Consider the following 26525-nt stretch of genomic DNA (forward strand, 5'->3'; position numbering starts at 1 on the left):
TATTTTAAGGGTGAATATCTTGAAACCTGAACATTTACAGAAATAGTAGTACTTTCACTAAAAAAAAATTTCTTCTTGAGCCATAACATATAGATAAGACAGAAAATCTGCCTAAAGTCACCCTTACAAAGCAAATGGACACACATATGGTGATTTTCAGTATTTTCAAATTCTCTCAACTGTTTAGCAGAAAACAAAATTGCAGGAAAAGAGTTGTCACAGTTGTTTCCATAATTTTATTATTTTTGTGTAAAAACTCATTCATACCAGATTTCCTAGTGTCAGCAAGAGAGTACTCGTTGGTTAAAATCCAAGATTAAATTTGTAGAATTCATGAGAGCCCCAGTAAAATGATAAGGGATTGAATATTTTATGCTATAAAGAGTAGTTATGAGAAAGGAAACTCTGCTCCATAGGTAGAGATCATACAAAATTCAAATATGACACAGTAACTCCTATAGAAGTAACATAAACAACAATAGTAAACAAACAAGATGAGATAAATTATAAACCAACCAAGAAAACATTTCTTCCGTGTGGTATGAAGCAAAAAAAAAAGAAATAAAAAACAACCCTCTTTCCTCCAAATATTTCAAGCAAATAACATATAAAAACATAATCATATAATATAATAATCAATATTTATCCTATATTATTTACTAATGATACATCCAACATACAAAATACAGATCTACAAGTTGGGCAGGGCGATTTTCCACCTAACCAAGTTTCTGGTCTTGTCTGGTTCTGTCGGCTCGCAAACCATTTACACATACAGTCACAGCACCACATGGGTCTGCAATAACACTGGACGCAGTCCCCCGATTCTTGGTCATCGCAGCGTTTGATCAATTTAACATTAGACTGTATCTGAAGGCAACCTATGCAGTTCCCTGGCTCCTGTGGAGATAATTAAATGCTCTTGTTTAAAATGAAATCCATTACTGTTTTAAGCACGATATCATTTATTATATCATTCTTAAAAATCTCTTCCGCAAAGTACATCTAGATTAAGTAACTAATATGATCAAATTGTGCTTCAACATATTATGATCAATAAAATTATGTATTTTTGAAACATTCAACTTTGATTAAAACCATTGTCTTTTGAGTTTTTCTTATGTGATAAACACTGTTTTGCTAATTGGTATTGAAAATAGAGTAAAATTAAAGACAAGAAAGGAACTGACAAAAATAACCAATTCTACCTTATTTCTATTTCACAACCAAGGTTACACATTTTTAAGAGCAGTCTTTCCTAAATCATAATAAATTGGTATGCAGCGCTATCTAATGGCAGCTCTACAAAAGTGCTCCTCATTGTTTTGGGAATAACCTGTGTTATATTGTTTGGAAAGTTGCTGTGTTTTTCAGTATTTGTTGTGTTTGTTATTCTGTTAAATATGGACATGTTTTTGTGACTTTTGTACTTGGATTTACCACTAAATATTTGTGAGAAAATCTTGAACTCTCTATCCTTACTAGTGTTAAGAAAATGCATGCAGTAACCATTAAACACACAAGAGAGTTTCTTCTTGCTGTAGAGAAATCTGTTAAGTCTTGTGTGGGCTTTCAGCCAAGGAAAAGGACAATAGATGATTTAAATCCATTCAGGAGACCCACTCGCAGAGGAACAAAGGCTGGCATTAAATTCAGGAGATGCATACCAGTGCTTATAAATAGAGATTGTGCTAATTGGAATAACAAAAGCAATGAGGGTAAACAATCAGGGATAAATTTCAACAATCTAATCCAGCTACCTACCAACAATCTAATTCAGCAACCTACAGGACTCAAAGAAACATACCATAATGATATGCAATATGAAATTCAAACTGTAATTAAACCAAGGCTTGTGAACCACGTTAGAACTATCAAAACGCACCGCAATAATTTACATGTCATAAAAAGGGATCATAAACTTAAATTCAATAACCAGCATACCAAGCCGCTAATAGTGTTCTTACAAAATGTTCGCTCCATCAGCAATAAAGCAATATCTGTTTCTGACTTTGTTGTATCGAATGATATTGACATTTTAGCACTAACTGAAACATGGCTGGGAAATGTGACTGACAGCTCTGTAATAGGTAACCTTGTCCCTACGGGTTATGAATTTGAGCATGTCCCCCGTTCCACCGGAAAGACTGGAGGAGGGGTTGGGTTGCTGTTTAAATCTGGATTATCACTAAAGATTAACACCTCGACTAAGGATAATCTCTACACGCATTTTGAGCATATGGATTGCTGTATCAGCACTGGTGATTTACAATTTGCATTAAGTGTTATCTACCGACCCCCTCCCTCTTCTAAAAATGGATTCAAGAATTCTATATTTTTTGATGAATGGGCACTTTATCTAGAAAGTATTACAGCCATGAAAGATCGTGTGACCATCGTTGGTGATTTGAACTTTCACCTGGATAACCCTAATGATGTTGATTCACAGAAGTTTTCTAGACTTTTAAATGTCCATGGTTTAAAACAACATGTCGTTGGTGCAACTCATCGTGCTGGACATACCCTGGATGTAGTGATAACCCGAGAACACAGTGACATACTGTATGGTTCACCATCTATTGTTGACGCATGTCTTGGTAATATGAATGGAAATTTGACTTGTGATCATTACGCTGTAAGTCTCAACATCAATACGCATAAACCAGATCACATTCGCAAAGTTACAACGTTCAGAAAGTTTCGTGATATCAATGTTCCTGATTTTATCGATGACATCAAACATTGTGAAACCTTAATGAATGTCAATCAGTCGGTTGAGGAGCTAGTGGCTGCCTACATTAATCATTTGAGCAAATTAGTTGATCGCCATGCACCAGAATGTACCAAGACAATTACTTTACGACCCAATACCCCATGGTACACAGACACACTCAGACATGCAAAACATGAACGAAGAAAGGCTGAAAGAAAATGGAGGACGACTCGTCTTACTGTCCACTGGCAAATTTATAGAAACCAATGTAAAGTTGTTAATAAACTTCTAGTTCAAGAAAAACGGAACTATTATTGCAACAAAATTGCGGAATGTGGCAGTGATCAAAGACGACTTTTCAGTCTAACCAAAGACTTAATGGGTGAACCAAATGATGCCACATTGCCATCAAACACATGTGTTGAAAGTCTTGCTAATCAATTTGGTGAGTTCTTTATAAACAAGGTAGCAGCTATTCGTGAGGAATATGATACTTGTGATGCCACGGCCAGTGTAGACGTAATGGCAGACGATAGTATTTTTGGTGGTTGTCCTCTAGAATCTTTCTCTCCTGCCACCGAAGAAGAGGTACGGAAGCTAATTACAAGCTCCCCAACAAAGTCCTGCAACTTGGATCCTATACCTACCTGGCTATTGAAGCAATGTGTCGATGCACTCCTGCCAATTATAACCGCCATCATAAACCAATCACTGATTGAATCAAAGGTGCCGTCTTGTTTTAAGCGTTCTATTGTTAAACCACTGCTCAAAAAGCCTGGTATGAATAAAGAAGTGTTTAAAAACTACCGACCTGTATCAAATTTACCTTTTATATCCAAACTTTTAGAAAAAGTTGTTGCAATACGCCTTCAACATCACTTAAATGCCAATGCTTTGCATGATAATCTCCAATCTGCATATCGCCAGTACCATTCAACTGAGTCAGCTTTACTAAGAGTACATAACGATATTGCTGCAGCTCTTGACAAGAGGTCCCAAACAATGATGGTCATGTTGGACCTATCGGCAGCCTTCGATCTTATTGATCATGAGATCTTATTTAATCGTCTCCAACATACTTTTGGAATTGCGTCAAACTCATTAAAATGGTTTAAATCATATTTTAGGGACAGAATGCAATGTATACAAATTGATAATGTTATATCTGACGAGAAACAGCTAAGATTTGGGGTGCCACAAGGATCTGTACTTGGTCCTTTGATATATTGTATGTTTACCCGTCCAGTTGGAGAAATAATTCAGCGCCATAACATCAACCATCACTGTTATGCTGATGATACACAATTGTATTTGAATTTTGGTGCCCTTGAGTCCTGGAATGATGTATCTTTAAAGGTCCAAGCATGCCTTTCAGATATAGTCAGGTGGATGCGGGTTAATTGCTTGAAACTTAACCAGGACAAAACTGAGTTCATTGTATTTTCACCAAAATTTCAGGGTAATGCTATTCAAGACTTGTATATAAATATGGGACCTAACACCATATGTTCAGTTCCTAAAGTAAAGAATTTAGGTGTATATCTTGATCACAATCTTACCATGGATAATCAAGTTGACTCTATCTGTAAGTCCTGTTATTGGCAGATCCGGAATATTGGCAAAATTAGAAGGTATATCTCAGATGATGCATGTAAGACTTTAATCCATGCCCTTGTGACATCAAAACTGGACTACTGCAATGCCCTGCTATATGGCCTGCCTCACAAGCTAACCGATCGCCTTCAGCGAGTTCAGAATCGCGCTGCACGGCTTGTGAGTCGCACTCGTAGACATGAGCATATTACACCCGTATTACGTGACTTACATTGGTTGCCGATTCATTGCAGGTTCAATTATAAGATTCTGTTATATACATATAAGTCACTTAATGGTTTAGCCCCTATCTACCTCTCTGAATTAATGCATAAATACAAGCCTACTCGATCTCTACGCTCAGAATCCAAGTCCTTACTTACCAAACCTGTCATTAAAACTTCTACATACGGAAACAGGCGTTTCGATTACTCATCTGCGACATTATGGAACAGTTTATCGGAGGAAGCTAAGTGTGCCAAAAATATAGATGAATTTAAAAAACTAGTCAAAACCTTTCTATTTAGATCTGCATTCCATTAACTGTGTTTTCTATACTATTTATTGTCACATTATTACTACGCATTTTCCATTTTGCGTTTTTGCGTTTATAGCGCTTTTAAATTTAAAATTGTTGTCAGATTTATATATATTTTAAATTTTAAGAATTTGTTTGTATCATTTTCGCTTTTACATTTGCAGTTTTTATACAATTTATTGTCAGTTGGTATTTAACAAATTTTCTACCCTTTTTATACCTTACATTATCGATTTATATATTTGTATATCATGTTTGTTTGTATTTTACTGTAAAGCGCCTTAGAGCAATTTCTGATTGGATAAGGCGCTATAGAAATTTTGTATAATAATAATAATAATAATAAGCATATGCCACCAGTTATAAAAAATCTTGCATTGAATAAAAAAATAACTGCACAGTTATTTACACATTCTCACATGCCTGATTAAAAGTTAACATTACAAACAAGAAGGCTACTTACAGGCGAACCCTCTGGAAGATTGTATGTTGGATTGGCATCAACTTGATTCCTAAAAGCTAGAACGAACCTTTCTGTGGTTGACTGTTGAATTATGATGTTTCGGGCATTAACAAGCGGAGATGCTACTTTGTCCTTTAGATCTTTGTAGTCAATAGAATTTAATCTGTGCAATCAGGGACAAAAAAAATTAGAAGAGAAAAGGAAAATAAAAAGGCAACCTTGGTTAATCATTCATAAACTTTACAACAGATATCCAAGAAAATACATTTATTCTTCTTCTTCTAAATTTTAGGCATGTATCTAGATCTAGAGATAAGATGAATATGGGCTAGAAGGGCTTGTTAGAAAATGATTTGAAATATGAGGACCTCTTCATGAAGTTGTGTCCACTCTCTTGGTTCCCAAACTTACCTTATTTCAAAGTCCGGAATATTTTCGTTAAGAGAAATGACATTCAACGTCACAAATTGAGCTCCTGTAGGACTCTCATGGGATATGGCATGCTCCTCTGTTTTAACTACATTAAGATGACAATCTTGCTGATGAGCAATCTTCACACTGTATGGTGAAGTCTTGATTATCCACGAATCTGTGACATACGTTCGTCTCCCAGCAGGTCCCGTCTGAAACTTGTCTATCCTTCGGAATTCTATGTTGATGGATGACGCTGCCAATCGCCACGAGTTACCGTGGTAACCTAGACTCTTTGCTATTGGGTGATTGTTCCAATTCTGCCGCTTCCACAGTAAAAACAAAGAAAGTCCTATTCCAAAGGTACCAATTGCAGCACCAAGGAATATTATCCATGGTAATGTTAGTTGAGAAAAGCTGAAAAGGTCCAGTTTTTGACTGACAAATCCAAGGCCGATATAGTAACCTAGACACAGAGAAAAACAAAACAAAGAATAAACTTTTAAACCTCATAACATGAAAACACAGACAAACTGGCAAGAAATGATTAATGGATATAATGACATTCACATGTGCCTGTGAAGGCATTTCCAGAAACAGTGCACCTGAAAGCTCATTCCATAATCATTTTAAAGATCTGCTTTATTGGCTCCAATTATAGCACGCTATAGCTAGGAAAGTTTGTGATTATGTAACAGACCTGCATATAGCTTTTTAACACCATTAGGCTCTTTGTGTAACCACTGTGTAGACATATGTTCATGTCTATAATGTAGCTAATCATAGAGCATTCACAAAAAAACCTTCATACAAGAAAAGAAAAGGGGCAGGCATGGCAGACTAAATGGTAAAAAGAGGCCATTTACGACCAAGGCAATTAGTTTTTGAAAGGTTACATTATTTATATATCCACACAGTAGTCTTGTATATTCAGCTATTCCTAAACTGAAAGTGCTCATGGTCATTTCAACAAAAATACTGTATGAATCATTCACTTCAGACAAAATTTGGTGCATGTTTGTTATCTGAATGACAACTGATGTGTACTTTATGGATTGTGGTCAATAGCAATCAATCTTTCCTCTCAGATGTAGAGTACTATTTCCATCAATTGCTCAGACTGCAAGAGTTGCAAATTTCAATTTCAAACTTAGCAAGAATTCAGATTTCTACAGACATTCCAAACTCTACCTTACTTTGACCTAGAAACGATCTCTGCGAGCAATGCTTGGCATCAAAATACTAACTGTTATGTCAGCAGATACAAACTACAAGAATAATAGAGGCCCAGCCTACTAACTTAATAAGACCAGAGTAAAACTTTGAATAGCTTTCACAGCTATGCTAAGGCTCAGATAATGAATTACCCAATGGTAGTGCTGAATGTATAACAACATTGGCAGAAGTCTTCTTAATGTGATAATAGATCAAATGCATGTCTTCACTTCCCAGCCAGGAAGACAGGATATTTTCTATAGTGAGACCAGCTGCTCGGAATTCAGTTGGTGTAAAAAGAAGGCACATTGTGAGAAGGAAGTAAACCACAGAAAACACAAATTCTTCAGAAGCCATTGCTGAAAGAAAGGAAAAGAAATGTGAATTTGAAACTCTCACCTAATTTCACAAGTTAAAAGCATTAGCCTGCTCAGAAGAATGGCTCTCAGACAATGTCGAGTATTGTAAAAAGATGTTTCATTCATGAACAAAATTAAACTGTCATTGTGTTTGAAATTACTTATCAATTGTGCCATCTTGTTCCCTTACTTCTACTTGTAGGCAACATCATATTTTTGGGAAGTTTGCTCTTTCAAGCCCATCAGACATACTGTATCTGCATGTCCTAATTTTCCAAACATTTTCTTTTCTACAATTTTCTTTACTTTGTATTGAATTGAAGAGAAACCATGAAAGAACTAATAAATTGTATTCATATAAAATTATCAATTGCAATGTTGTTGAGCACACTAATTTAATGTTAAACGATAATCAAATGTTAAGCCTAACACTGTAACAGTAACACTAACAATGTAAGTGTTACAGTTAGTTAGGTTTTAGACCCTATTTCGTAACAGGCCTAGAAACTTACTAAGCCTAGTCCACACTACAGTAGGTTTGACCTACTGTATGTTATAGTTAATGAGGCAAATAATACCCTGGTTCTTTGCTAGTTTCGCTGTAACTTGATAGACTAATATATGACTGAAGCGTCACCTTTCCTTACTTGTAAGTTTCGGTAGATTGGGCTATGGTCCAGGTATTATTCGGCCAGGTCAGTGTGACAAGTTTGTCTACCAGTTATTCACTTGCATACACAGTACACTACGTAGCCTCCATGCAGACGACAAAATTAGATCATACTTTTAACTTGTTTGAGTTTTCCAGTCATATTTTTCATTTAAAATTATGGTACCTTCAAAAATTATGTTAAAAATATTAAAAATATTTCAATTTATGATTTTATGTTATATTTTACAGCATTCTTTAAAAAAAAGGTTATAAATCTACCCTTTATATTTTTTATAAGTTTGTACGTGCCTTGCAAAATTGCAAAATGGCAGCGCCCATGAGAGGATTGTTTTTCTTCGCTCGTTCCATAAGTAGGCCTTCGTCGGCTTCTTTTCTACTCAAAGGAAGCCAGAAGTGTATAGTTTGTCCGCAAAATGTCATAGTGAGGAATATATCGCAGGATCAAGCTAGAAAAAATAAACTCGTTTTTTATAAAACTATTGGAAAGTTTGCAGCTCTGTTTGTGTTACTTGGAGTAACTTCACCGTACTGGAGTCAATTGCAACATGCAGGAACAAGTTGGGAACCACGGAGGGACAAAAAGAGGAGAAAAATTGCTGCAGAAAGAGCAGCATTGGAAAGAAGTGACGAAAGTGGTAGCAGCAATGTGAATCACGGATTGCTTCCAGCAGTGAAAGCAGCAGAAGTCGTAGAGGGACATGAAGGGATCGGATATGTTCCGCCAAGATCAAAACGATTTAACTTTATAGCAGATGCAGTGGAAGTGGCAGCGCCTGCTGTGGTGTACATTGAAATCCATGGAAGGTTTGTTCAGTATTTTCAAAACAAACAAAAATCTTGCAAGTTTTATAAGGAGGTAGCACCATCTTGCTCTTCAGTTCTGTTGATTATGTGACTCTGCAAGTTAGGGTACCCAACTGATTTCATTCACAATTAGTTGTAGACAGTTACAAATGAATACATGAGTTTTCTGTAAAAACTTAGAAGGGTATTTCATTTGTCATTTTAAGCTTGTTGTAGTGATAAACACAAAGGACTGAATTGTTTTTGATACCAGCAAACTCTGTTTCAATGGTTTCATCAGTACTGCTTTGTTTCAGAGTCATCTATTTACACCCATTCCTCTTTTTTTACAGAATTCCTCTGAGACGAGACAAAGTGCCAATAGCTAATGGTTCTGGTTTCATTGTATCAGCTGATGGTTTAATACTCACGAATGCTCACGTAGTTGCGAACAAGATGGTTCGTAATCAACAAGTAATGGTGAAGCTGTACGATGGACGTATGGTTAAAGGAGACGTCATAGCAATAGACTCTGTTTCTGACCTTGCTGCTATCAAGGTCTACACGGCAGTAAGTATTCAAAGACTATAGTGCTACCCAATCAGAATTGGACCCTTGATAAATGACTATTCCTGACAGACATGTGTGGATGCTACTACTACTAGAGTAAGAATGATTTGAAGTTGTAGATACTGAGCTTTCCTCTCTCAGTAGCCCTATTAAAGTGGTCAAGGGATGGGTTTGATATGTACATTTCCGGCTGATATGTGAACTTCATATTGCGGCAAATTAATTATTATTTGTTATCTTTGGGGTTAAAGGCAAAGTTTTGAATTCACAATTTGTATATATCTTCATTTCTCAAACAGGACAAGCTACCCACCCTGAGAATGGGCAAGTCTGGCAAATTACGCCCTGGGGAATGGGTGATTGCTATGGGAAGCCCTCTGGCTTTGAGCGATACAATTACAGCTGGGATAGTGAGCACTGTGAACAGAACTAGCAAGGAGCTTGGATTAAATAAAGATATTAATTATATTCAGACTGATGCTGCCATTAACGTAAGTTTCTGAAGGAGTTTTTTTTTCTCTTTAAATTCTCTTTGTTTTTATTAACCATACAAAAACAATTATCTGGAGAAAACTAAGGGCTACTAAAGTGCATATGAAAAAGTAAATATTTTGAATTGAAGTAATGGGTTCAGATGGAAATGTCTTGTGTAGTAACAGGTACTGTAACTGGTGTAGCCTTTACTTGGAGTGCATTTCCAACACTCATTGTTTAACTATTTATACAGAGTATTTTCCAGGCATCTTTTACATCTCTAGCATACATATGTGTAAATAGTTGAAAAGGTGTATCTTTGGGAAGAAATATTGTAATACAAACTGAAGGAACAATGGAAAAAAAACTGACTGGGAAAATATAAACATTGGAAAAGAAAAGAGGCGAGGAGGGAGGTAGGTCTTGTGAGGTAGAGAGTGGATGGGAGTGTGACCTTTGAAACTTATACATGTAAGTTTTTAATGTTTCATTGGTGATAACTTTTTAATGGGGACCATTCTAAAAGTTGTATTTCTTGTTGAGGCATATATTTTCCTTATCTCAATGCTTGAACAGGTGGGAAATTCTGGAGGACCGTTGGTGAACCTAGATGGTGAGGCAATTGGAATCAATACCATGATGGTCACAGCTGGTATATCCTTTGCCATACCTAGCGATTATGCCAAGGATTTCTTGGATAAGGTTAGAAACCTTCAACTAAGCGAAAAAGGTATACAGAATACTTGGAAAATATATTAACACTATCATTTTTAGATTATGAATTCACATGCGTTTGATATAGTGTTTTGCATAATTACTGTTTCAAAGCTCAGTTGTACTATTGTAATATCAGTTTCTCTGAAGGCATTGTTGGCAGCAGCTTGAATAGTATTGTGTAATTTTTAGATGGTTTGAATACTTCAAATTTAGCCGTACTGTAGTTAGGTTGGTATGTTGTAGATGTATATATATATATATATATATATATATATATATATATATATATATATATATAGCATTTGTTTCACAAGGTGTCAACATGACATGAGGTCAATAATTAGGGTACCTCTTGTTCACTGCTGCTATTTCAAAACTTGCTTCTAATAAATAAATATAAATACCATATATTAAAGTGCTGTTATCATGAAATAAAACATGCTCAAGAGCACTGTACAAAAGAACCAAAACCTGGAATATAAAATTACCAAACTTAAGAAAACCTAAAAGTAATAACAACAGCAGTAAAAGTAAAACATGCTCAAGAGCACTGTACAAAAGAACCAAAACCTGGAATATAAAAATACCAAACTTAAGAAAACCTAAAAGTAATAACAACAGCAGTAAAAGTAAAACATGCTCAAGAGCACTGTACAAAAGAACCAAAACCTGGAATATAAAAATACCAAACTTAAGAAAACCTAAAAGTAATAACAACAGCAGTAAAAGTAAAACATGATATAAGACAGGGTAATAAACCACAATAAAGAACATAAAAATATAAATATACATAAATATGGGCACAGTAAAGTGAATAAAACAAAGTAATGTATACATTTCTTCCGCAAGATAATCACATGCTGTAAAATAATTCTTCCCGTCTTCCAGGCGACTCTGAAAAGGGTTCCTCTGGGATGTATGACAAGTTCTTTGGTTCCAAATCAAGCCCTGCGAAAGATTTCAGTGAAGGTGTAAAAAGAGGATATTTGGGCATCACGATGTTGACCCTGTCCCCTCACATCCTGAGTGACCTGCAGCAGCGTGCAGTAGAATTTCCAGACGTGACTCATGGGGTCTTGGTTTACAGGATTGTGATTGGCTCCCCGGCCCAAATGTAAGTATGATGTATGATGGAATGATCTGTTTGGCTAATACAGTTCTAGTTCTTCACTATGCAGAATGAGAGTGAAGCTATGTAATCAGGAAAATGCATTATCCTTTCTTGTTTCTCAGCCTTCTTGGTCAAAGAATCATCATTGAAGTGCATTTAATACTCACAGCAGTTTTCCTGTTGGACCTGTCGGTGGCTTGTGATACTTGGGAATTACAAGGTCATCAGCATTCCCCCACAAATATGCTAGACAGGATAAATCTGGTCACCAATGAACATTCTTAGATTTCTGTTACTGCCATATCACACTTTTATTCGACGAGTCACCTCTTTGGTAATTTGACCCTGTGTTGTCCATTAAACTAGATGAAGTACTTTATAAAAAGCTTTCAGTGCAGTTTAGCATGCTTACATTGAAGTTGTCCAAACTGCTTCTCAAATATGCTTTGGAAAAAGAAGGAGTTTGGAATGTTAGTTTGCTATAAAGTCAGAAGGATAAAAAGGTTTGAGAAGAAAATACGCTATATAAAATAAATACGCTATAAATAATAAATCAACTTGCAAACATTTAGTTTCCTCAGTATTAGCTCTACGTCCATACTCCTTGTGTGTGATCAAATTCTGGTCTACTACATGTTATATTATTTTCTCCTTGGTTTATTTGGCAAAGTTGTGCCAAAGTTCGTTTTATTGTTTGTAGTCTCTCTCCAAAAGATCAATTCAATTTCTTCATGTTCCCAAAAAGGCATCTACATGAAAGCAGATCCACTCTGCTGTAATCGTACAAATGTTTTTTTTTTTTTTTAAGACTTGTGCCTGAATTAGACTTATTTTTCTAATAGCATCAACAACTTATTCTTTTCTTCAAGGTCGGGTTTAAAAGCTGGTGATGTCATCACACACATGGATAGTCAACCAATCAAATCCGCCGAAGATGTCTATAGAGTTGTGCATGCATCCAAACCGATAAATGTTACCATTGTCCGTGGAAGGGAGGTTATCAAAGTAAAAGTCACACCAGACTAAGCACAACGAGTTTGAAGTCAAAGAAAACTTACAAAGGATATAATCCATGAGTCCTAGCAGATATTATGGTTTCACATACATGGGTGGATAAAGCAGAATAATGGATCCATGCAACCACTGCCATAGGATAAATAAATAACAGTTTCCTGTTGAAATATTCTCTACCAAACGATAGCATCAAGAGGTACATATAGTAACTTTGGTGAGATCTTCATTTGGCCATTCAATACCTTGTTACATTTGGAGAAAAATCTTTTGAAAAGCACTAATAATTTGTCTGTGAAAGTGGCTGGACCACAAAGGTTAAGACTTTAAAGTCACCTCTTCAGATGTACATTCTTGCAGCAGCTTGAAAGAACATTACAGAAAATGTTCCCACAGATAGAGCAACTTGGATTTAAATAATAACATTAATATCAAATCTCACCATAACATGAATATTAGATAATCTTTTCCCCCCTAGATGTAGGTCGTTAATGGTTGTGAGGAATGTGCTCACATTATAACATGTTTGTCTTTTTTTTTTTGAATGTGGATACCTCTGTATGAAAGTCTTCCATGGCCTCATCATGCAATTCTTTCACAATGATTTTCTTGATTTTGATGCTAAACCCTATAAACTGCTGCCATTCGGTAGTGATTTACATAGGATTTCTGTTTTTTTTTATATCTTTGTATGATACCTTGCAAATTTACTCTTGTGATAAACTGTTTTTTTTGTTTTGTTGAGATGGGCTTTTTATTTGCTGTGCCTTTTCTTTGCTATTAACTTTAATCCACTTAAGACTTTCTTAAGTTTGATAATGCAACTTTGGTTTGGCAACATTTGATGCTTGGTTCTTGACAGGATAAGAAAACCGTTTAAGTTTTCACTGATCTACATGCCAACGATCAGAAAAGCATCCTCTTTGTGAAAACCCAGTGAAAGAGCTATTGACTTAAGACTTGATAAAGAACCACTTTAGATATGAATGTATTAAGTTTTCTAAAGAGCCAGACATGATTGAGGTTTATAGTCTTTGCTAACCATAATTATGCATCATTCCAGAATCATCACTTATGGGTCATCACTATTGCTTCCAAAACCACTGAAGTTTATTGAGAGATGTTTGGAAGTCAAAGTATGTATGTAAAACTACTCAATGTGTTTTCATTTCAAACACATCTCTAGAATTGGAAAAGAAAAGGGTGAAAAAAGGATTGATTAAAATGTAAATATACAGGAGATGATAAAATTCTGAGCTCAAGGTGGTATAATTTGGCAAACTATGAAAGAGAGGTACATCATTCCTTATATTTGGCCTTATACTTCAGATAACCAGTAAAATTATTCAGGTTTTTCATTTATGTATCAAATGATCTACTACGCAAGAAACTGGAACTGTCTCACACTTGCTGTCAATACATAATTAGTAATAAACACCATATTAGTGAAAAAGGTCTTCTATTTTTTAATGACTGTTTCTTTTATCTATATTTTTTATTTCCTTCTTGTTATTAATAATCTATGCTGCCCAAGAAATTCCACGGAAATGGTAGCCGTGCAATGGCGGAGGCTAAAGAAAGCAAATCACAGGATTCCGATAACTTTTTGGAAGAAGCTCATCCCTGAATGTAGCTAAGAACAGTGATACATTTTGTGTGTGTCATCCTATGCACAGTCCCAATGGGACTGTGTAGAGGTTTTGAAGTCAGGACCTAGACATATGAGTAATATCGGTTTGGGGAGCAGATCGACAAGGGAAAGCTGTAGATGTACACAGCATTGAATGGTAAACTGGTAGTTTGTCCATATCGAAAGTTAAAGTTACTGCAAAATTGAGTATAGAAGTGTATTTTAACAGACTAGGTGAACCAATAAGATTATTGCTACAAGCTGTATACAAGTTTGCTGTAGCAACTTGTGGTTTGTGAAAGAATGAGGGGTGGTTGGTAGTCTTACGGGCAATTTGTAAGGTTTCATGTCACTTCTTCCATTTTAAGTAACAGTAATCCTTGAAGCTCTGTCTTAACATGCAAATGAGGTGCATTTACTAAACATACAACAAAGAAATACAAAACAAAAGTGATACCAATAATATAATAATGCCCTTTTAGGGATGTTTTATTCTAACGACGAATAAATCTATCCAATAAGACTATCTAGAATCAGAGCTATTACAGTGGTTTACAGCTATTAAACTACTTTTCCCTGGAAGTTTTCAGTTTATGTTAAATTTGCCCACCTATGTTTTCTGACGTGGTAAAAAAGTAGTCTGCTGATCTAGCTTCCATCTTCAGGAAGAGTAGAGTAGACTTGTAACATGATGTAAGAGCATCAAAGCACATCAATTTTGCATTAATATGTTGACACAAGCAAACCTAAAATATTATGTAATAATAATATCAATGCATAGCTTTTATATAAGCCCCTCCAGAGTTAATCAAATCAAATAAAAAAAATAGAGAAACTCCCCATGTCAATGAAAAAACAAACGAACATGTAGATTATGCCCATAAAGATAAATACAAGATAAATAAATACTCAAACTGAAACTGCTTTCTCTTTCAATGTAAATAATATGCAGCATTCAAATTTACTTTAACACAAAGAACAGCAGAAATATAAATAAATAATATTTCGAAACTTCAAACATTTGTTAATGATGTGGAGAGCAATAGTATTGATGTCAATTTTCTTCCACTTTGGTGTTTAAAGATCTGAATGGCAAAACCATATAATTTAATCTTATTTAACAGAATGGTGAATATAATATTGATATATTTTTATCATTGAATTTGTGTTACGGATGCATGACATTGTTTAGCTAGAACAGTTCTTCTTGGGTAGAACTTAGAGGGTCATAGTTTTCTGTCATTGTGATTTGTGACATGTCGTTCCATTCGAAGCAAAGTCACTCTGTGACACATCGATATGGTCCGAAAGAAGTGGTATATGTTAGATTTTACTTGAATGCTAACAGGAACCTGCATCTTGAGATGTAGATAAATTCTATGCATAGATTACAGGATGACTACGGCCTTGCATGAGTGGAAGGAATATATTTTGATCTTCTGCAGACGTACATTTATACAAGTTATATAACTGGTGCATAACTTTCAACTTATAAATATGAACATAATGTGAAATACGGCAAAATACACTGCCCCTCAAAGGGAAAACAACACCTCTCTGTATAAATTGCAAATAGGACAGGCCTTCATATCCACCAGCAGTTACTGCTTGCTTCAGAATACTGTTTTATGCAGTAAATGAATCATTTTTGAGGAAAGCTTTCATCCCTCCTGTCAAGCCCTTTCGGATTTGCAGCGCTGATAATTAGCAGTCGTAGGTTTTTTCGATGACCTCAAGGTACGGGTGAAGCGTCTCCTGTGAATGCCCTGAACCGATATTCCAAATCTCGTCTCCGATCGCTCACCTGTCCTTGTAATTTATTGGCCTGCGGGAAATATTGACAAGTTAAAAAAAAAAAACCATTTAGAATATGACGCTGATGAATTGATGATAAGCCTGAGCGATTTTAAGATTTTAGTGCCGACAAGAAATAATCGGAGACTTAATCCTATTATACACTGCAGGCAAGGTATTTCATTTCATTTGACAGAGAGTAGAAGGATGCAGTAAAATGCCACACAACATTAAAAACAATCATGGTGAAAATTTGGAAATTGGTCACAAAAGGATAGAAACACAAACACACTATTTTGATGACTTTTATTGCAAAGAATAATATTAATATTACGCTTTTGTCGACGAAGGAAGAAATACTGTTTATCTACGACATTATTGTTCCAACAACTTCCAATCATGATACACACAAGGAAAATGATAGATCTTCTGAGAAATTGTGAACCAAAGGTTGACAATAAGTTGTTTTCTAGTTTGTTTTTTTTCTGCCAAGATTTCTAGCATCATTGAGGGTAGAAGGGACATGAATTGACGCTACAATGTGCAGCTGTAGGAACCTAATTAAACTTACAAATACACCCTCTACCAGTTATCTTTCAAATCACTGCAAGCCTCTTTTTTCATTTCACACTTATAATTGTAATGAGAATTTATTTACGAAAATGCAATAAGAAAAATCAGATTCACAGCAAAGTGCAATAAGCAAGTGTATGATGGATTACCAAAATACTATTTTACAAGTATCGGGAAATGTACGAAAAGGCGACAGGATTTGGAAGCTGGAAAAGATCAAGTGAAATGAAAATGAGATGAAACTGAATATTTCTTCTTCTTTCTCAAACTCAGTTTTGAGAGGGACAAGATTAGCATGACCTGTAGCATATAATGCAATGATATGGTCTAGTATTAAAGAAGGAAGATTTATAATTTTATGACTGTTGTCAGAGTAACATGTGATTTTAGAGACACTATTCCAGAATTAGCTGTTTGCTTCATCCCTTCACAAGGTTTGAAATAAGCTGCGATCAGAAGGCTTGATAAAATGTACAAACTTCATGACAAGTGTTGCTAAGTGTTTATTCAAATCATGAGCCCTGAAGCACCTCTTCTTTCAAGAAAGTATGGAACAGACATGAAGAACACAATAAACTAGAGGCTTTATGAGCTGAAAAGAATCTACAATAGCTGATGTAACAGTGAACGCTTAAGTTGTTCCCTCTCCTATATCCTTCCTATTTGAATGTTATGAAACTTGAAACAATCGAAGCAAAATGTCATCGCATAGATTCCTTCAGTGTTCGGCAAGGCCTAAAAGTAACAGGTGATAGACAGAAACCGTACAGCATGCTCTGAATAGGAATTATAATGAAGATCTCACGTGCACGAATGTGCAGACAACGTAATGTTGGCTCAGTTACAGTTAGTGATCCATGAAGTAGACAATGTTTGCGAAACGACAACAAACAGAAACATGCCGGTTGTACCGATTTATCAATAGTGATTGGTAACAGCGGAGCATATCCTTACCAGTTCTAGGTCTCTCTTGGCAGCTTCCATTTGCTCCTGTGGGTTGCCTTTGGGTTTGTTCTTTCTTTCTTGCACCCTCTGAGTATGTTGTTTAATCTTCTCCATCAACTGTTTGTCTCTCTCCAACCTACGAAAGACAGCAATCTCATGAATTAAGAGTTGCAACATGTCAAGGGTCATTTGAGAGATGAAAACATCCAGTACACAGCTAGCACTCATGTTGTTGTACATTAAAAAGCTATGCAATAGTTGAAGAATTCACTTCCAATGACCACAGTGAGCGAATATCTAGAGAATATTACCAAGGATAAAAAAAAAATTAGTTTCACTGTAGTTTTCTCTAATATTTCAAGGTCAAGTTATTATTTTAATACCTTTGAAAAGCAAAAAAAAGAAATAGTAATTGCGATGTGATCCATGGCTCCCAGGCTATGTAAGGTACTATGGCTAGTGACTTGCACCTCAACCCATCCCCCCCCCCCCCGATCCCGCATCGCTCACAAGAATATCACCACCAACCAAGAGCTAGGTAACTCCCTGTCAATACAAATCATGACTAGTATTCCTATGTCACCTTTTTTAATTCTGGTTTACCAAAATTTCTCTCATCTTTCAAATTTTCTATGCAATTCTCAAGTCAGTTTTTCCATTCAAAAAAACACTGTGAAAACTGACATTATTTAGGTAAGATTTCATGTCATTCTCAGCTGCATAATTAAGTTACTGTACAGAATATGCTGTCCCAGGACAATTTTGGCAAAACTTTACAGATTCTTATGTAAGATGTACATGTTGTTTTTCTACGGCTGATTTGTAATGATCTACCATTGCCTGAGATGACCGAATATCTCAAAAAGCTACCGACCCTATCGCTAAGGCTTTTCAATAAGGTTGTGCGACAGATGTGTGGACGGTTTCATCCTGGTCGAGCCCCTCCACATGGGGAAATTGTGGGAAAATTCAAGAAACAACACTATGACAGGGAGAGCGATACTTCAGCGGGGAGGAATGGTAAGTAAGCCTTTATGAAAATCTGTGTCATTGGAGATGAATAAAATATCCCCAAATATCAGCTTTGTATTTTTCTGTTTTTGTGATAAGCATCTTTCTACTTTTTTATTAATATTGTAAGAAGTTTTACATACTTTGCTTTGTCTGACTTCTGTCTTGAGCCTGGTTTTGATTTCCTTTCTCTTTCGAGTTTATCTGAGAGTTCCTTCTGCAAAATAGAATAATACAATAAATAATAACATAATAAGTCTATAAAACTAAATTTGCTATTCAAACTATTTCTGACCATACTGGTTTCTAATGTGCTGCTAAAAAACAAAACAAAATTTAAACTTGTTTCAGTCATTGGCTTGCAAATGATTAGTAGTAACAGATCCATCACTTTACATTAAAATCTTAACGGCAGTACACAATAATTGCATTCATTTTCATATTCCATGATCATTTTCCCAGCCAGAATTTTTGTTTTTCTCTCATCAATTCACTATTCCTCTACCTTACTTGATTTCAACTGAAACACATCTGCTATTGAAACATCTTCATTAAAATACGGACCAAATATGACATGAATTAATTAGGTGGGAGGGGAAGGGAGGTAGGGGGTTGATAATACAGGTGGAACATAAAGATGCATTTCATTGGAAATGATCTAATAAAATAACTGCTTTTTATGAATAAGAACATTTTCAAAATACCTTAATCCTCTCCTCCTTGCTCAGTATCTGCAAGTAATCACCATTGACGTCGTATGGAAACTTCATTGGATCCGTGAAATCTGGGATGGAGGGAATTTGAAGAGAAGTGACTAAGATCCGTGGGAAACACAAGTTTGACAAAATCACAATCTTATATTCATGTGGCCCTGGACATGTAAATTGATCACTTAGTCTTAACAGATAGTAATTGATTGATTACAATCCATAAAAGTGTGTTGGCTTTAAAAACAGTTGATCACTGTTTGACAGGACATATTAAACACATAAAGAGTCTATCAGTACATCAGAAATAAGAAACATGGGCCAATGATTTGTTAACGACTGCTTGCCTTTCTTCAGCAGTGAAGAACCCCCTCTATGACCTATTCTGCCCGAACATTCCGGCCACTCATTGTGATGGCCCCTATTTTCGCCAACCCACCTCACCCCTACTATTGACCAGATGTCCACATTCCATTGTTTCTGCTATCTGCTGTACGTGTTGATGCTTGAAATTGGGGTAGCTTAAATTTAATGCATATTTTTCAATTTGAAGGAAGGGACTGATATTAAATTGTGGTATAGAAGAGACTGAATAGTAAAGTTTCATGGTCAACGTATAGATACTCCTTTAAAGTCTCATCATTTGTACAATATGTTCTTGTCAACTTAATCAAGAAAAACAAATCGGAACTACAAAAAGAATGTAGAAAATAAAAGACTTGAAAAAAGAGAAGGAGACAGTCACAGCATTAGTATCAAGTTTATCTTCACTCATAAAATCTGCTACAAACTGTAGGGATGGCGACATTCCACTCACCCGTTTTGCCTTGCCTCACAGCTCTTATGTAATGTTTTCTCTGCATCTCCTTAGTTTCATCTCTCCAGTCTTCCAAGAGCTTTTGGTCTCTGAAAGAAGACAAAATGCAAAATATTTGCTCAAGATAGTGACGGTGTTTCTTGCTACCTAAGGTATCCCTCAGGGTAGACCTGTTTAAAAATGGTGGATGTGTAAAATGGATATAACAGTTGAACACTATCTTTAATCTTGAAAGGTATATCTGTCGTTATTAGTAAACATTTCTTTCATACTATCAGGAGTGATGAGAGAGAGAGAGAGAGAGAGAGGGGGGGGGGGGTCAGGGGAGTGACATGACTGACCCAAGGGCCAACCTGGCTCATGGCTCCCTTACATAATATACATTAACATAGGAGAAAAAACAACCTATGCTGTCAGTTTTGCCCTATTTAGGATATTATCAAGTACACTCCTGTGAACTAGCTTTTCAGTTCCATTGTGTACAGTTAAGACAGCACAATACACATGTAAGCAATGTAGTGGGTGCTTCTTTATAACATCGTTTTTGACCCTACGTACATTCGGCTAGCACTTACAGTAAAAAGTCATTTATGCTTTTCAGAAGCACAATACACCAAAATCTCAATATTCCATTCATGTCATTATCTCACTAATCTTTCATTTCCAATACTGAACTGTTTTTGGTGGAATTTCAATATTTTTGTCTGGGCTTGCATCTGATCAAATGGGCAAGGCAAACAAATGTCTCAGAAAACATCATGGAATTGTTCATTGTATGCTGGTTACCAGTTATGTGGGTGAATGCAGTACTAATTTAATTCCCCAAAAGAGTAACAAATACTCTAGGTTTTGATTGAAAAAAAAAAACTTTTGTTTATCAGCTCAGAATGTTGGATTATTGTATGTTGATAACACGGTTACATTAATTGATAAAAAAATTTCATCTGGTGAAGACCGAACAGGTCATTCAAAACGGCACTCATCTTAGACTCTTGGTTTATTTAACAAGGTTTCGGCTTTCCGCAGACGTGGGAGACATTTTTTCAGTGACTCAATTGAATTGTCACTAATATAATCTTCAATGTTATCAAATGTGAAATTTTATTTCAGCAAAGAGAAATGCATGTTGAAAAATTTGACTGAAACATAAATGAAAGATTAAGAAGTATATCAAAACAGATGTAATTACCTGCTAAATGGATAATTCTGAGCATTTTGCAATTATTTTGCTTCAACATGTTTACTAAAACAACCTAAATTACAGATAGAATACTAATCAAAATATCTGATGTAACACCTTAACAACAGACTAACCCTAAATATGTGCTCCATTCCGTCTTTTTCAGCTTTATGAAATTTGAAATAATAATCGATTCAATAACAGACCCCTAATCAACATATCCTTGTGACCTTTGACCTCAATGGCTGACTTACTTCAACCTCTGTTCCATCAAAGCTTGTTTCTCTTTCAGCTTCTTTAATTTTTCCAGCCTCCTCTCTTCCATAAACCTTGCTTCCATTGGGTCGATGTAGACGGGATTCGCAGTCTTAGATTTCGTCTTCTTCTTCTTCTTCCTTCTGTAAAGGATAAACAAAATACAAAACCAAAGTGACAAATTTTACACCCACAATTCATCAGTATTTGATTTGCATCCTCCCTTAAGCAATACTTAACTTCCCCTTTGGAACTTTGGATCATGGGTTTGTTTTTATTTGTAACCCAACTGCATTTGCAATCTTGTTAAGACAGATATTTTAAATTTTCTGCTTAAATGAAGAAGCTAATGAATCAGCATGAAACAGGCTCTCTAGTTATTTATTTTAAATATCCAATTTTCTCTGACACAAGATTCAAAGCCTACAATTTACAATCTACGGAAAACAGCAAGGCAGATTGATATTAGACATGGTAACCACAATGACCAAAAATGTCAAACATTTGCAAACATATACTTCAACATTTATATCACTACTTTACATAATATTACATTTCAATACGCAAAACGGATTCTATAAGTATCCCAGACCAAGAAATTCAAACTTACGACTATTTGATCTTTGAAAATGAAGTTTGCTTTTGGCAAAAACTATCTTCCTCCATCTAAACACACAGATAAACATTTGTTAACATGATTAGGTACCTGTCTTTTCCTAACACACCGAGGGCACCAGCTCTCTTGAATTTCTCGTACTGCAGCTGCCGATACTCCTCGTAAGTCATGTGCTTGTGCAACGAGACTGACTTGGGTCTGGGGAATTCTAGGTCGGACGCACCGCTGGTCGTGGAAAACATGGACTGCCTGCTAGGTGACGTGAAAGCCTGGTTTTGATCTTGGTCGTCAAGGAGACGGTGTGGGCCATACTCTGAATCACTCTCTGAAGAGGCTGTGGTAGAGTCTTCCAGATTCAGGTCCTCGATTCGAAGTTCTGTAATTTTGTTATCAAAAGAGTGGAAAATAAACTAAAGATATTCTTTTGTTAAGATATAAATATTCTTATTTATTAAATCTTTCAGAAAAATTGCAATTGTTAACAAATCGTAATTTTTCATCTACAGATGCAGGCAGTGGTGGATTGGCCTACCGACTGGGAAAGAGTATACTGTTTTGTCAGATATTTTTTAAAATTTTTATGCAACGTATAAACCTCACAATTGCTTCTTGATACTGTAGACATTAAGATAAAAGAACAAAACAGACAAAATTGCTCACCAGTGTGTTTTAGTTTTTGGTCTTTGATTGTCAGAGCGTCTCTCAGGTATCTCATTATTTCCTTAATGCCTTTCTCCAGGATCCTTTGGGGTGGAAATTCTAGCGGATTACCTCGAAGGTTTAATCCGGTTAGAGTCTTCACCAGACCTTATATTAAAGACAGAAAAATGGAAAATGTTTCATCACTATGAAAATATAATATAATGTGAGGTATTTTCACAAGATTGAAGAGATACCAGTTAAGACCAGCTTGTGTTTAGCTCGAGTAAGGGAAACAAATTGTTTGAAATTACAAGCAAGCATCCATGTGTAACAACATGTCAGGTTATATTTGTCTCTCGATTTATGTCAATAATGATGTACTTTTTCATTATTACAGAAAGAACAGCTAATTGCAATTTTTGCCTTAAAATTATGGAAACTTCCTGTAAATGACACCAGATTTAATTAATTTTCTTGTTAGGCATGACAGAAGCCAGTTGCTGTTAACCTTTTGGAAGATCAACAATCAACAAGTTAATTGACTTTATGATGATAATAATAACAACTCTAGTCCTGCAAATTAGGCTAGGCTTAATAGATATATTTCATATGAGTGTAGGTTTAAAATGTAACGTTTTTTGGGGGCAGAAAATTACTTCTTAAGGTATTACACATCTGTTTATAAACCCATAGTATAAAATATGTATCTGATGGAATGCATAGTTCCAACAGTTTCAACAACACAATCAGTTATTTAAGTATTGCCAAGTGTCTATCTTACAACTTACCTAGTTCAGGAGGGAGCTCTGTGAGCAAGTTGCCTTCCAGAAGAAGAGTTCTCAAAAATCTGTAAATTTAAGTGGTGTAAGAAATGATCCTTAGTAAAGGGAACTTCTGATTATTGAAGAGAACATTAAGTTTATCATTTCAAGACTTTGCTGGTTTTGAAAACCATACCTTCCTAGTATACACATATTACTATACATTTTGATGGCAGTATTTACAGATCTAAAATCGTTTGTAATTACCTATGTTTTGCACATGTTATAGGCAGCACCTTTATTTGGTTGTATCTGAGGTCTAACCACTTCAGATTAGGAAGTTTTTCAAATACTTCATCAGGTACAGAGTCCAGCAAATTGCCCTCCAGATACAAATACTGAAAAAAGAAAAAATGAGACAACTCAATCAGTACAGGAGTGTTATATCACAAAAATATTTCTTTGTAAAATAGCGGGAATACTTTTAACTTTAACATTCCAGATGAAATAACCAGCTTCGACTTTTATCCATCAAATGATACATAAACGAATCAGTGGCTAAAAATCTTGGCAGATTTGGCACCCTCCAGACTGCCATTCACATTTTGTCAACTCTTTTGACTATTGTACGTTAACTGCCATGTATGCAAAACTTCCATACAAATTCAGGCAATTAACACTTTTCCTGCGTAAAAAACGTATAATATCTCATCAAAGAGTCTTTAAGTGTCTATTCCGCATTGATTATAAATCCCTGTTAGAGGGGAGGAATTGCTGCGTTTACAGGGCAAATTTTTAATGGTTGCTGAGACTACCAGATTTCTGATTGGACAACCAAAACCAGCTTTTGAGATTGTCTGGCAGACGACAGATTGCACTGTAACTCCCAAACAGGTAAATTGATAAGCTGGCATGATCTCCCTTTATCACTTTAAGCTACTTGACTATGCACTTACCTCAATTTCTTGTAAGCTGTAGAGTTCTTGGGGCAATTTAGCCAAATTCTTCTGGCTTAAATCGATTGATATAGCACCTAAAGCCTTGGCAGCTGCGATCAACTTTAATACATCTTCGTTTGAATACCCTCTGAAAAACAGTGTGCAAAAAATTTGTCATCATTAGAACTTGTCAGCTATTTTTTAAATTTACAAATCCTTTGCACCTACCTTGCTCCTCCTCAAAATCTAACTTAAAGAGAAACATATATAAAAGTGAACAAAATAATGTTTCCCTTTTGCAAGGTAAAGAAAGAATGTGACATTCAAACTTAATCATATCTGGTGAAGTGGTGATTTCTTTCTAAAATTCCTGAAAAGGTGGTTTATTTCATGTCATTGTATGACTAAGGCAGGAATGGAAAACAACTGACTCTAGCTTAGCTGATAATTTTCCAAATTACTGTTACCAATGAAACTTCTTCAACAAGTAACATAGATTTATAAATAGTGGAAACCTAAGAAGGCTTACAAAGGTATCCACTGCTCAGATCCAAATCAAGTCATGTGACTACACACCCAATCTTTGTTGTTGTTTTTGTTCTTATTTGGCACAAAATGAAACTTTGTTGAACTTGTTAATATGGAGTGGTTTCAGATTACCAGAGTTACTTGGAGAAGTTGGGTACTTATTTTCATTACTTTTTTATTCATCACAAAGCCTTATTACCTACCGTTGAATACTGTCATCCTCAGAATTATGTGTTTCGTCTGTTTCAGTCTCACTTGTCTGATAATCTTGATTCATCCTGGAACTGTTTCTTAATAACTACTGTACATGCTGCTGTACAAAGAATCTTTTGCAGAAAATCTGAAAAATGAAAAAAAAAATCCCTGGTTCAAATTCCATTTTCCAGTTAATCAGGATTGACAATATATACTGCTGTAAACAGTAACATTAATTTCATATGTTCCATAAATTTGCTCAGTGTGTATAATAGGCCTTTGTATTAATAGGCTTATGAAAATGTACAGTAGCTACTCTGATGCACATTGTAGTCACCTTTCTTAAATGTGAAGTTGTAACCTTGGCTAACTTTTTTGTAGGCCTCTCAGGATTTAATCTAAAGTAGACCTACAGGCTACACAACCTTATCAAAAATTACTTAACTTTATACAGTCACACAAAGGAGCAAATGCTCCTGTAGCACTTTTGTGAAATATTTTCCCCACATGAATTTTGCAGCAAACTTTAACATATAGGCTAGGCCTAAGGGGAACTTTAAGAGGGCATCTCTCTTGCTTAATAATGAGTTGGCAGAGGCTACCTGTTTAACTTGTGAAATTTGTAATGAATAATTTATCTTAATCTGGCATAATCTGATCAAACCTCGATGAAATCATGTTGGTCTATGCTAGCTGGAGGATAATATTAATAAGAAAATGAAACATCAGACAGATTGTCATTACTGCTAACCGATGTTACTAGTGGTAGGGTCTAACAACTAGGCTAGTAGAAGTACCATTTCGAGACTAGCCTAGCATTGCAAGATAGTGCAACAGGAAATATTGTGTAGGCTAGGCCTAGGCTACTGTCAAGTGTCATGCTCATTACTAGGTTAGCCTATATATCTTGTCTAGCCTAGCACTACAGTTAGCCATCTGGTCTTTCCAGTCAGGCCTAATTTAGGTGTTATGCTATACTTGGCCAAATGGGCCTAACTTGTTAAACTGCACGCTAGTCATGTTTCCAGTGGCAGTACTAAGCCTAACCTTAGCACCTAACGTTAGTTATAATGAATAGCCTAAGCAATATTGATAAATTCTGCCGGCATAATTGAGAAGAAATAACGAAGGTTCAAACTTGCCTTGATATTATCTTTTCGCCAAATAGAAACGACGTTCGAGACTTTTGATGGAAGACCTGTTATGATCAAACTCAGATCAGAATTTAGAAAGGAAGATCGACTGGCTTGCATAGCAACCAGCCACCATAGAAAAGAAATAGCCAGTAATACAAGTAACACA

General features: G+C 35.6%; 3 protein-coding genes across 5 annotated transcripts; 1 reads left to right on the forward strand and 2 right to left on the reverse strand.

Annotated features, from left to right (window-relative positions):
• Nucleotides 1–8095, reverse strand: LOC139967425 (E3 ubiquitin-protein ligase TM129-like). Its single transcript, XM_071971191.1, has 5 exons — nt 7940–8095; nt 7086–7292; nt 5719–6184; nt 5308–5470; nt 1–900 (listed from the first exon to the last, which is right to left on the reverse strand). The coding sequence occupies exons 2-5, from the start codon at nt 7288–7290 to the stop codon at nt 643–645; spliced, it is 1092 nt and encodes a 363-aa protein (XP_071827292.1). The 5' UTR covers nt 7291–7292; nt 7940–8095; the 3' UTR covers nt 1–642.
• Nucleotides 8096–8246: 151 nt separating this feature from the next.
• LOC139967423 (serine protease HTRA2, mitochondrial-like) lies at nt 8247–16087 on the forward strand. The gene is made up of 6 exons (XM_071971187.1): nt 8247–8769; nt 9102–9318; nt 9618–9809; nt 10369–10522; nt 11398–11623; nt 12490–16087. Exons 1-6 carry the CDS (start codon nt 8270–8272, stop codon nt 12644–12646), a joined length of 1446 nt encoding a protein of 481 aa, XP_071827288.1. The 5' UTR covers nt 8247–8269; the 3' UTR covers nt 12647–16087.
• On the reverse strand, nt 14716–26516 carry LOC139967424 (uncharacterized). 3 transcript variants are annotated; one of them, XM_071971190.1, is made up of 14 exons: nt 26366–26516; nt 25232–25368; nt 24519–24648; nt 23830–23960; nt 23590–23648; nt 22820–22966; nt 22250–22535; nt 21543–21686; nt 20109–20197; nt 19289–19368; nt 18728–18801; nt 17583–17709; nt 16778–16834; nt 14716–16086 (listed from the first exon to the last, which is right to left on the reverse strand). In XM_071971190.1, the coding sequence occupies exons 2-13, from the start codon at nt 25303–25305 to the stop codon at nt 16790–16792; spliced, it is 1386 nt and encodes a 461-aa protein (XP_071827291.1). In that variant the 5' UTR covers nt 25306–25368; nt 26366–26516; the 3' UTR covers nt 14716–16086; nt 16778–16789. The 3 variants fall into 3 exon arrangements, with proteins under 3 accessions (XP_071827291.1, XP_071827290.1, XP_071827289.1); XM_071971189.1 differs by lacking the exon at nt 16778–16834 and having other exon boundaries at nt 21543–21683; XM_071971188.1 differs by lacking the exon at nt 16778–16834 and having other exon boundaries at nt 26366–26515.
• Between the last annotated feature and the right edge of the window lie 9 nt (nt 26517–26525).

This window comes from Apostichopus japonicus, chromosome 5 (assembly GCF_037975245.1).
Source record: "Apostichopus japonicus isolate 1M-3 chromosome 5, ASM3797524v1, whole genome shotgun sequence".
Taxonomy (NCBI): Eukaryota; Metazoa; Echinodermata; class Holothuroidea; order Aspidochirotida; family Stichopodidae; genus Apostichopus; species Apostichopus japonicus.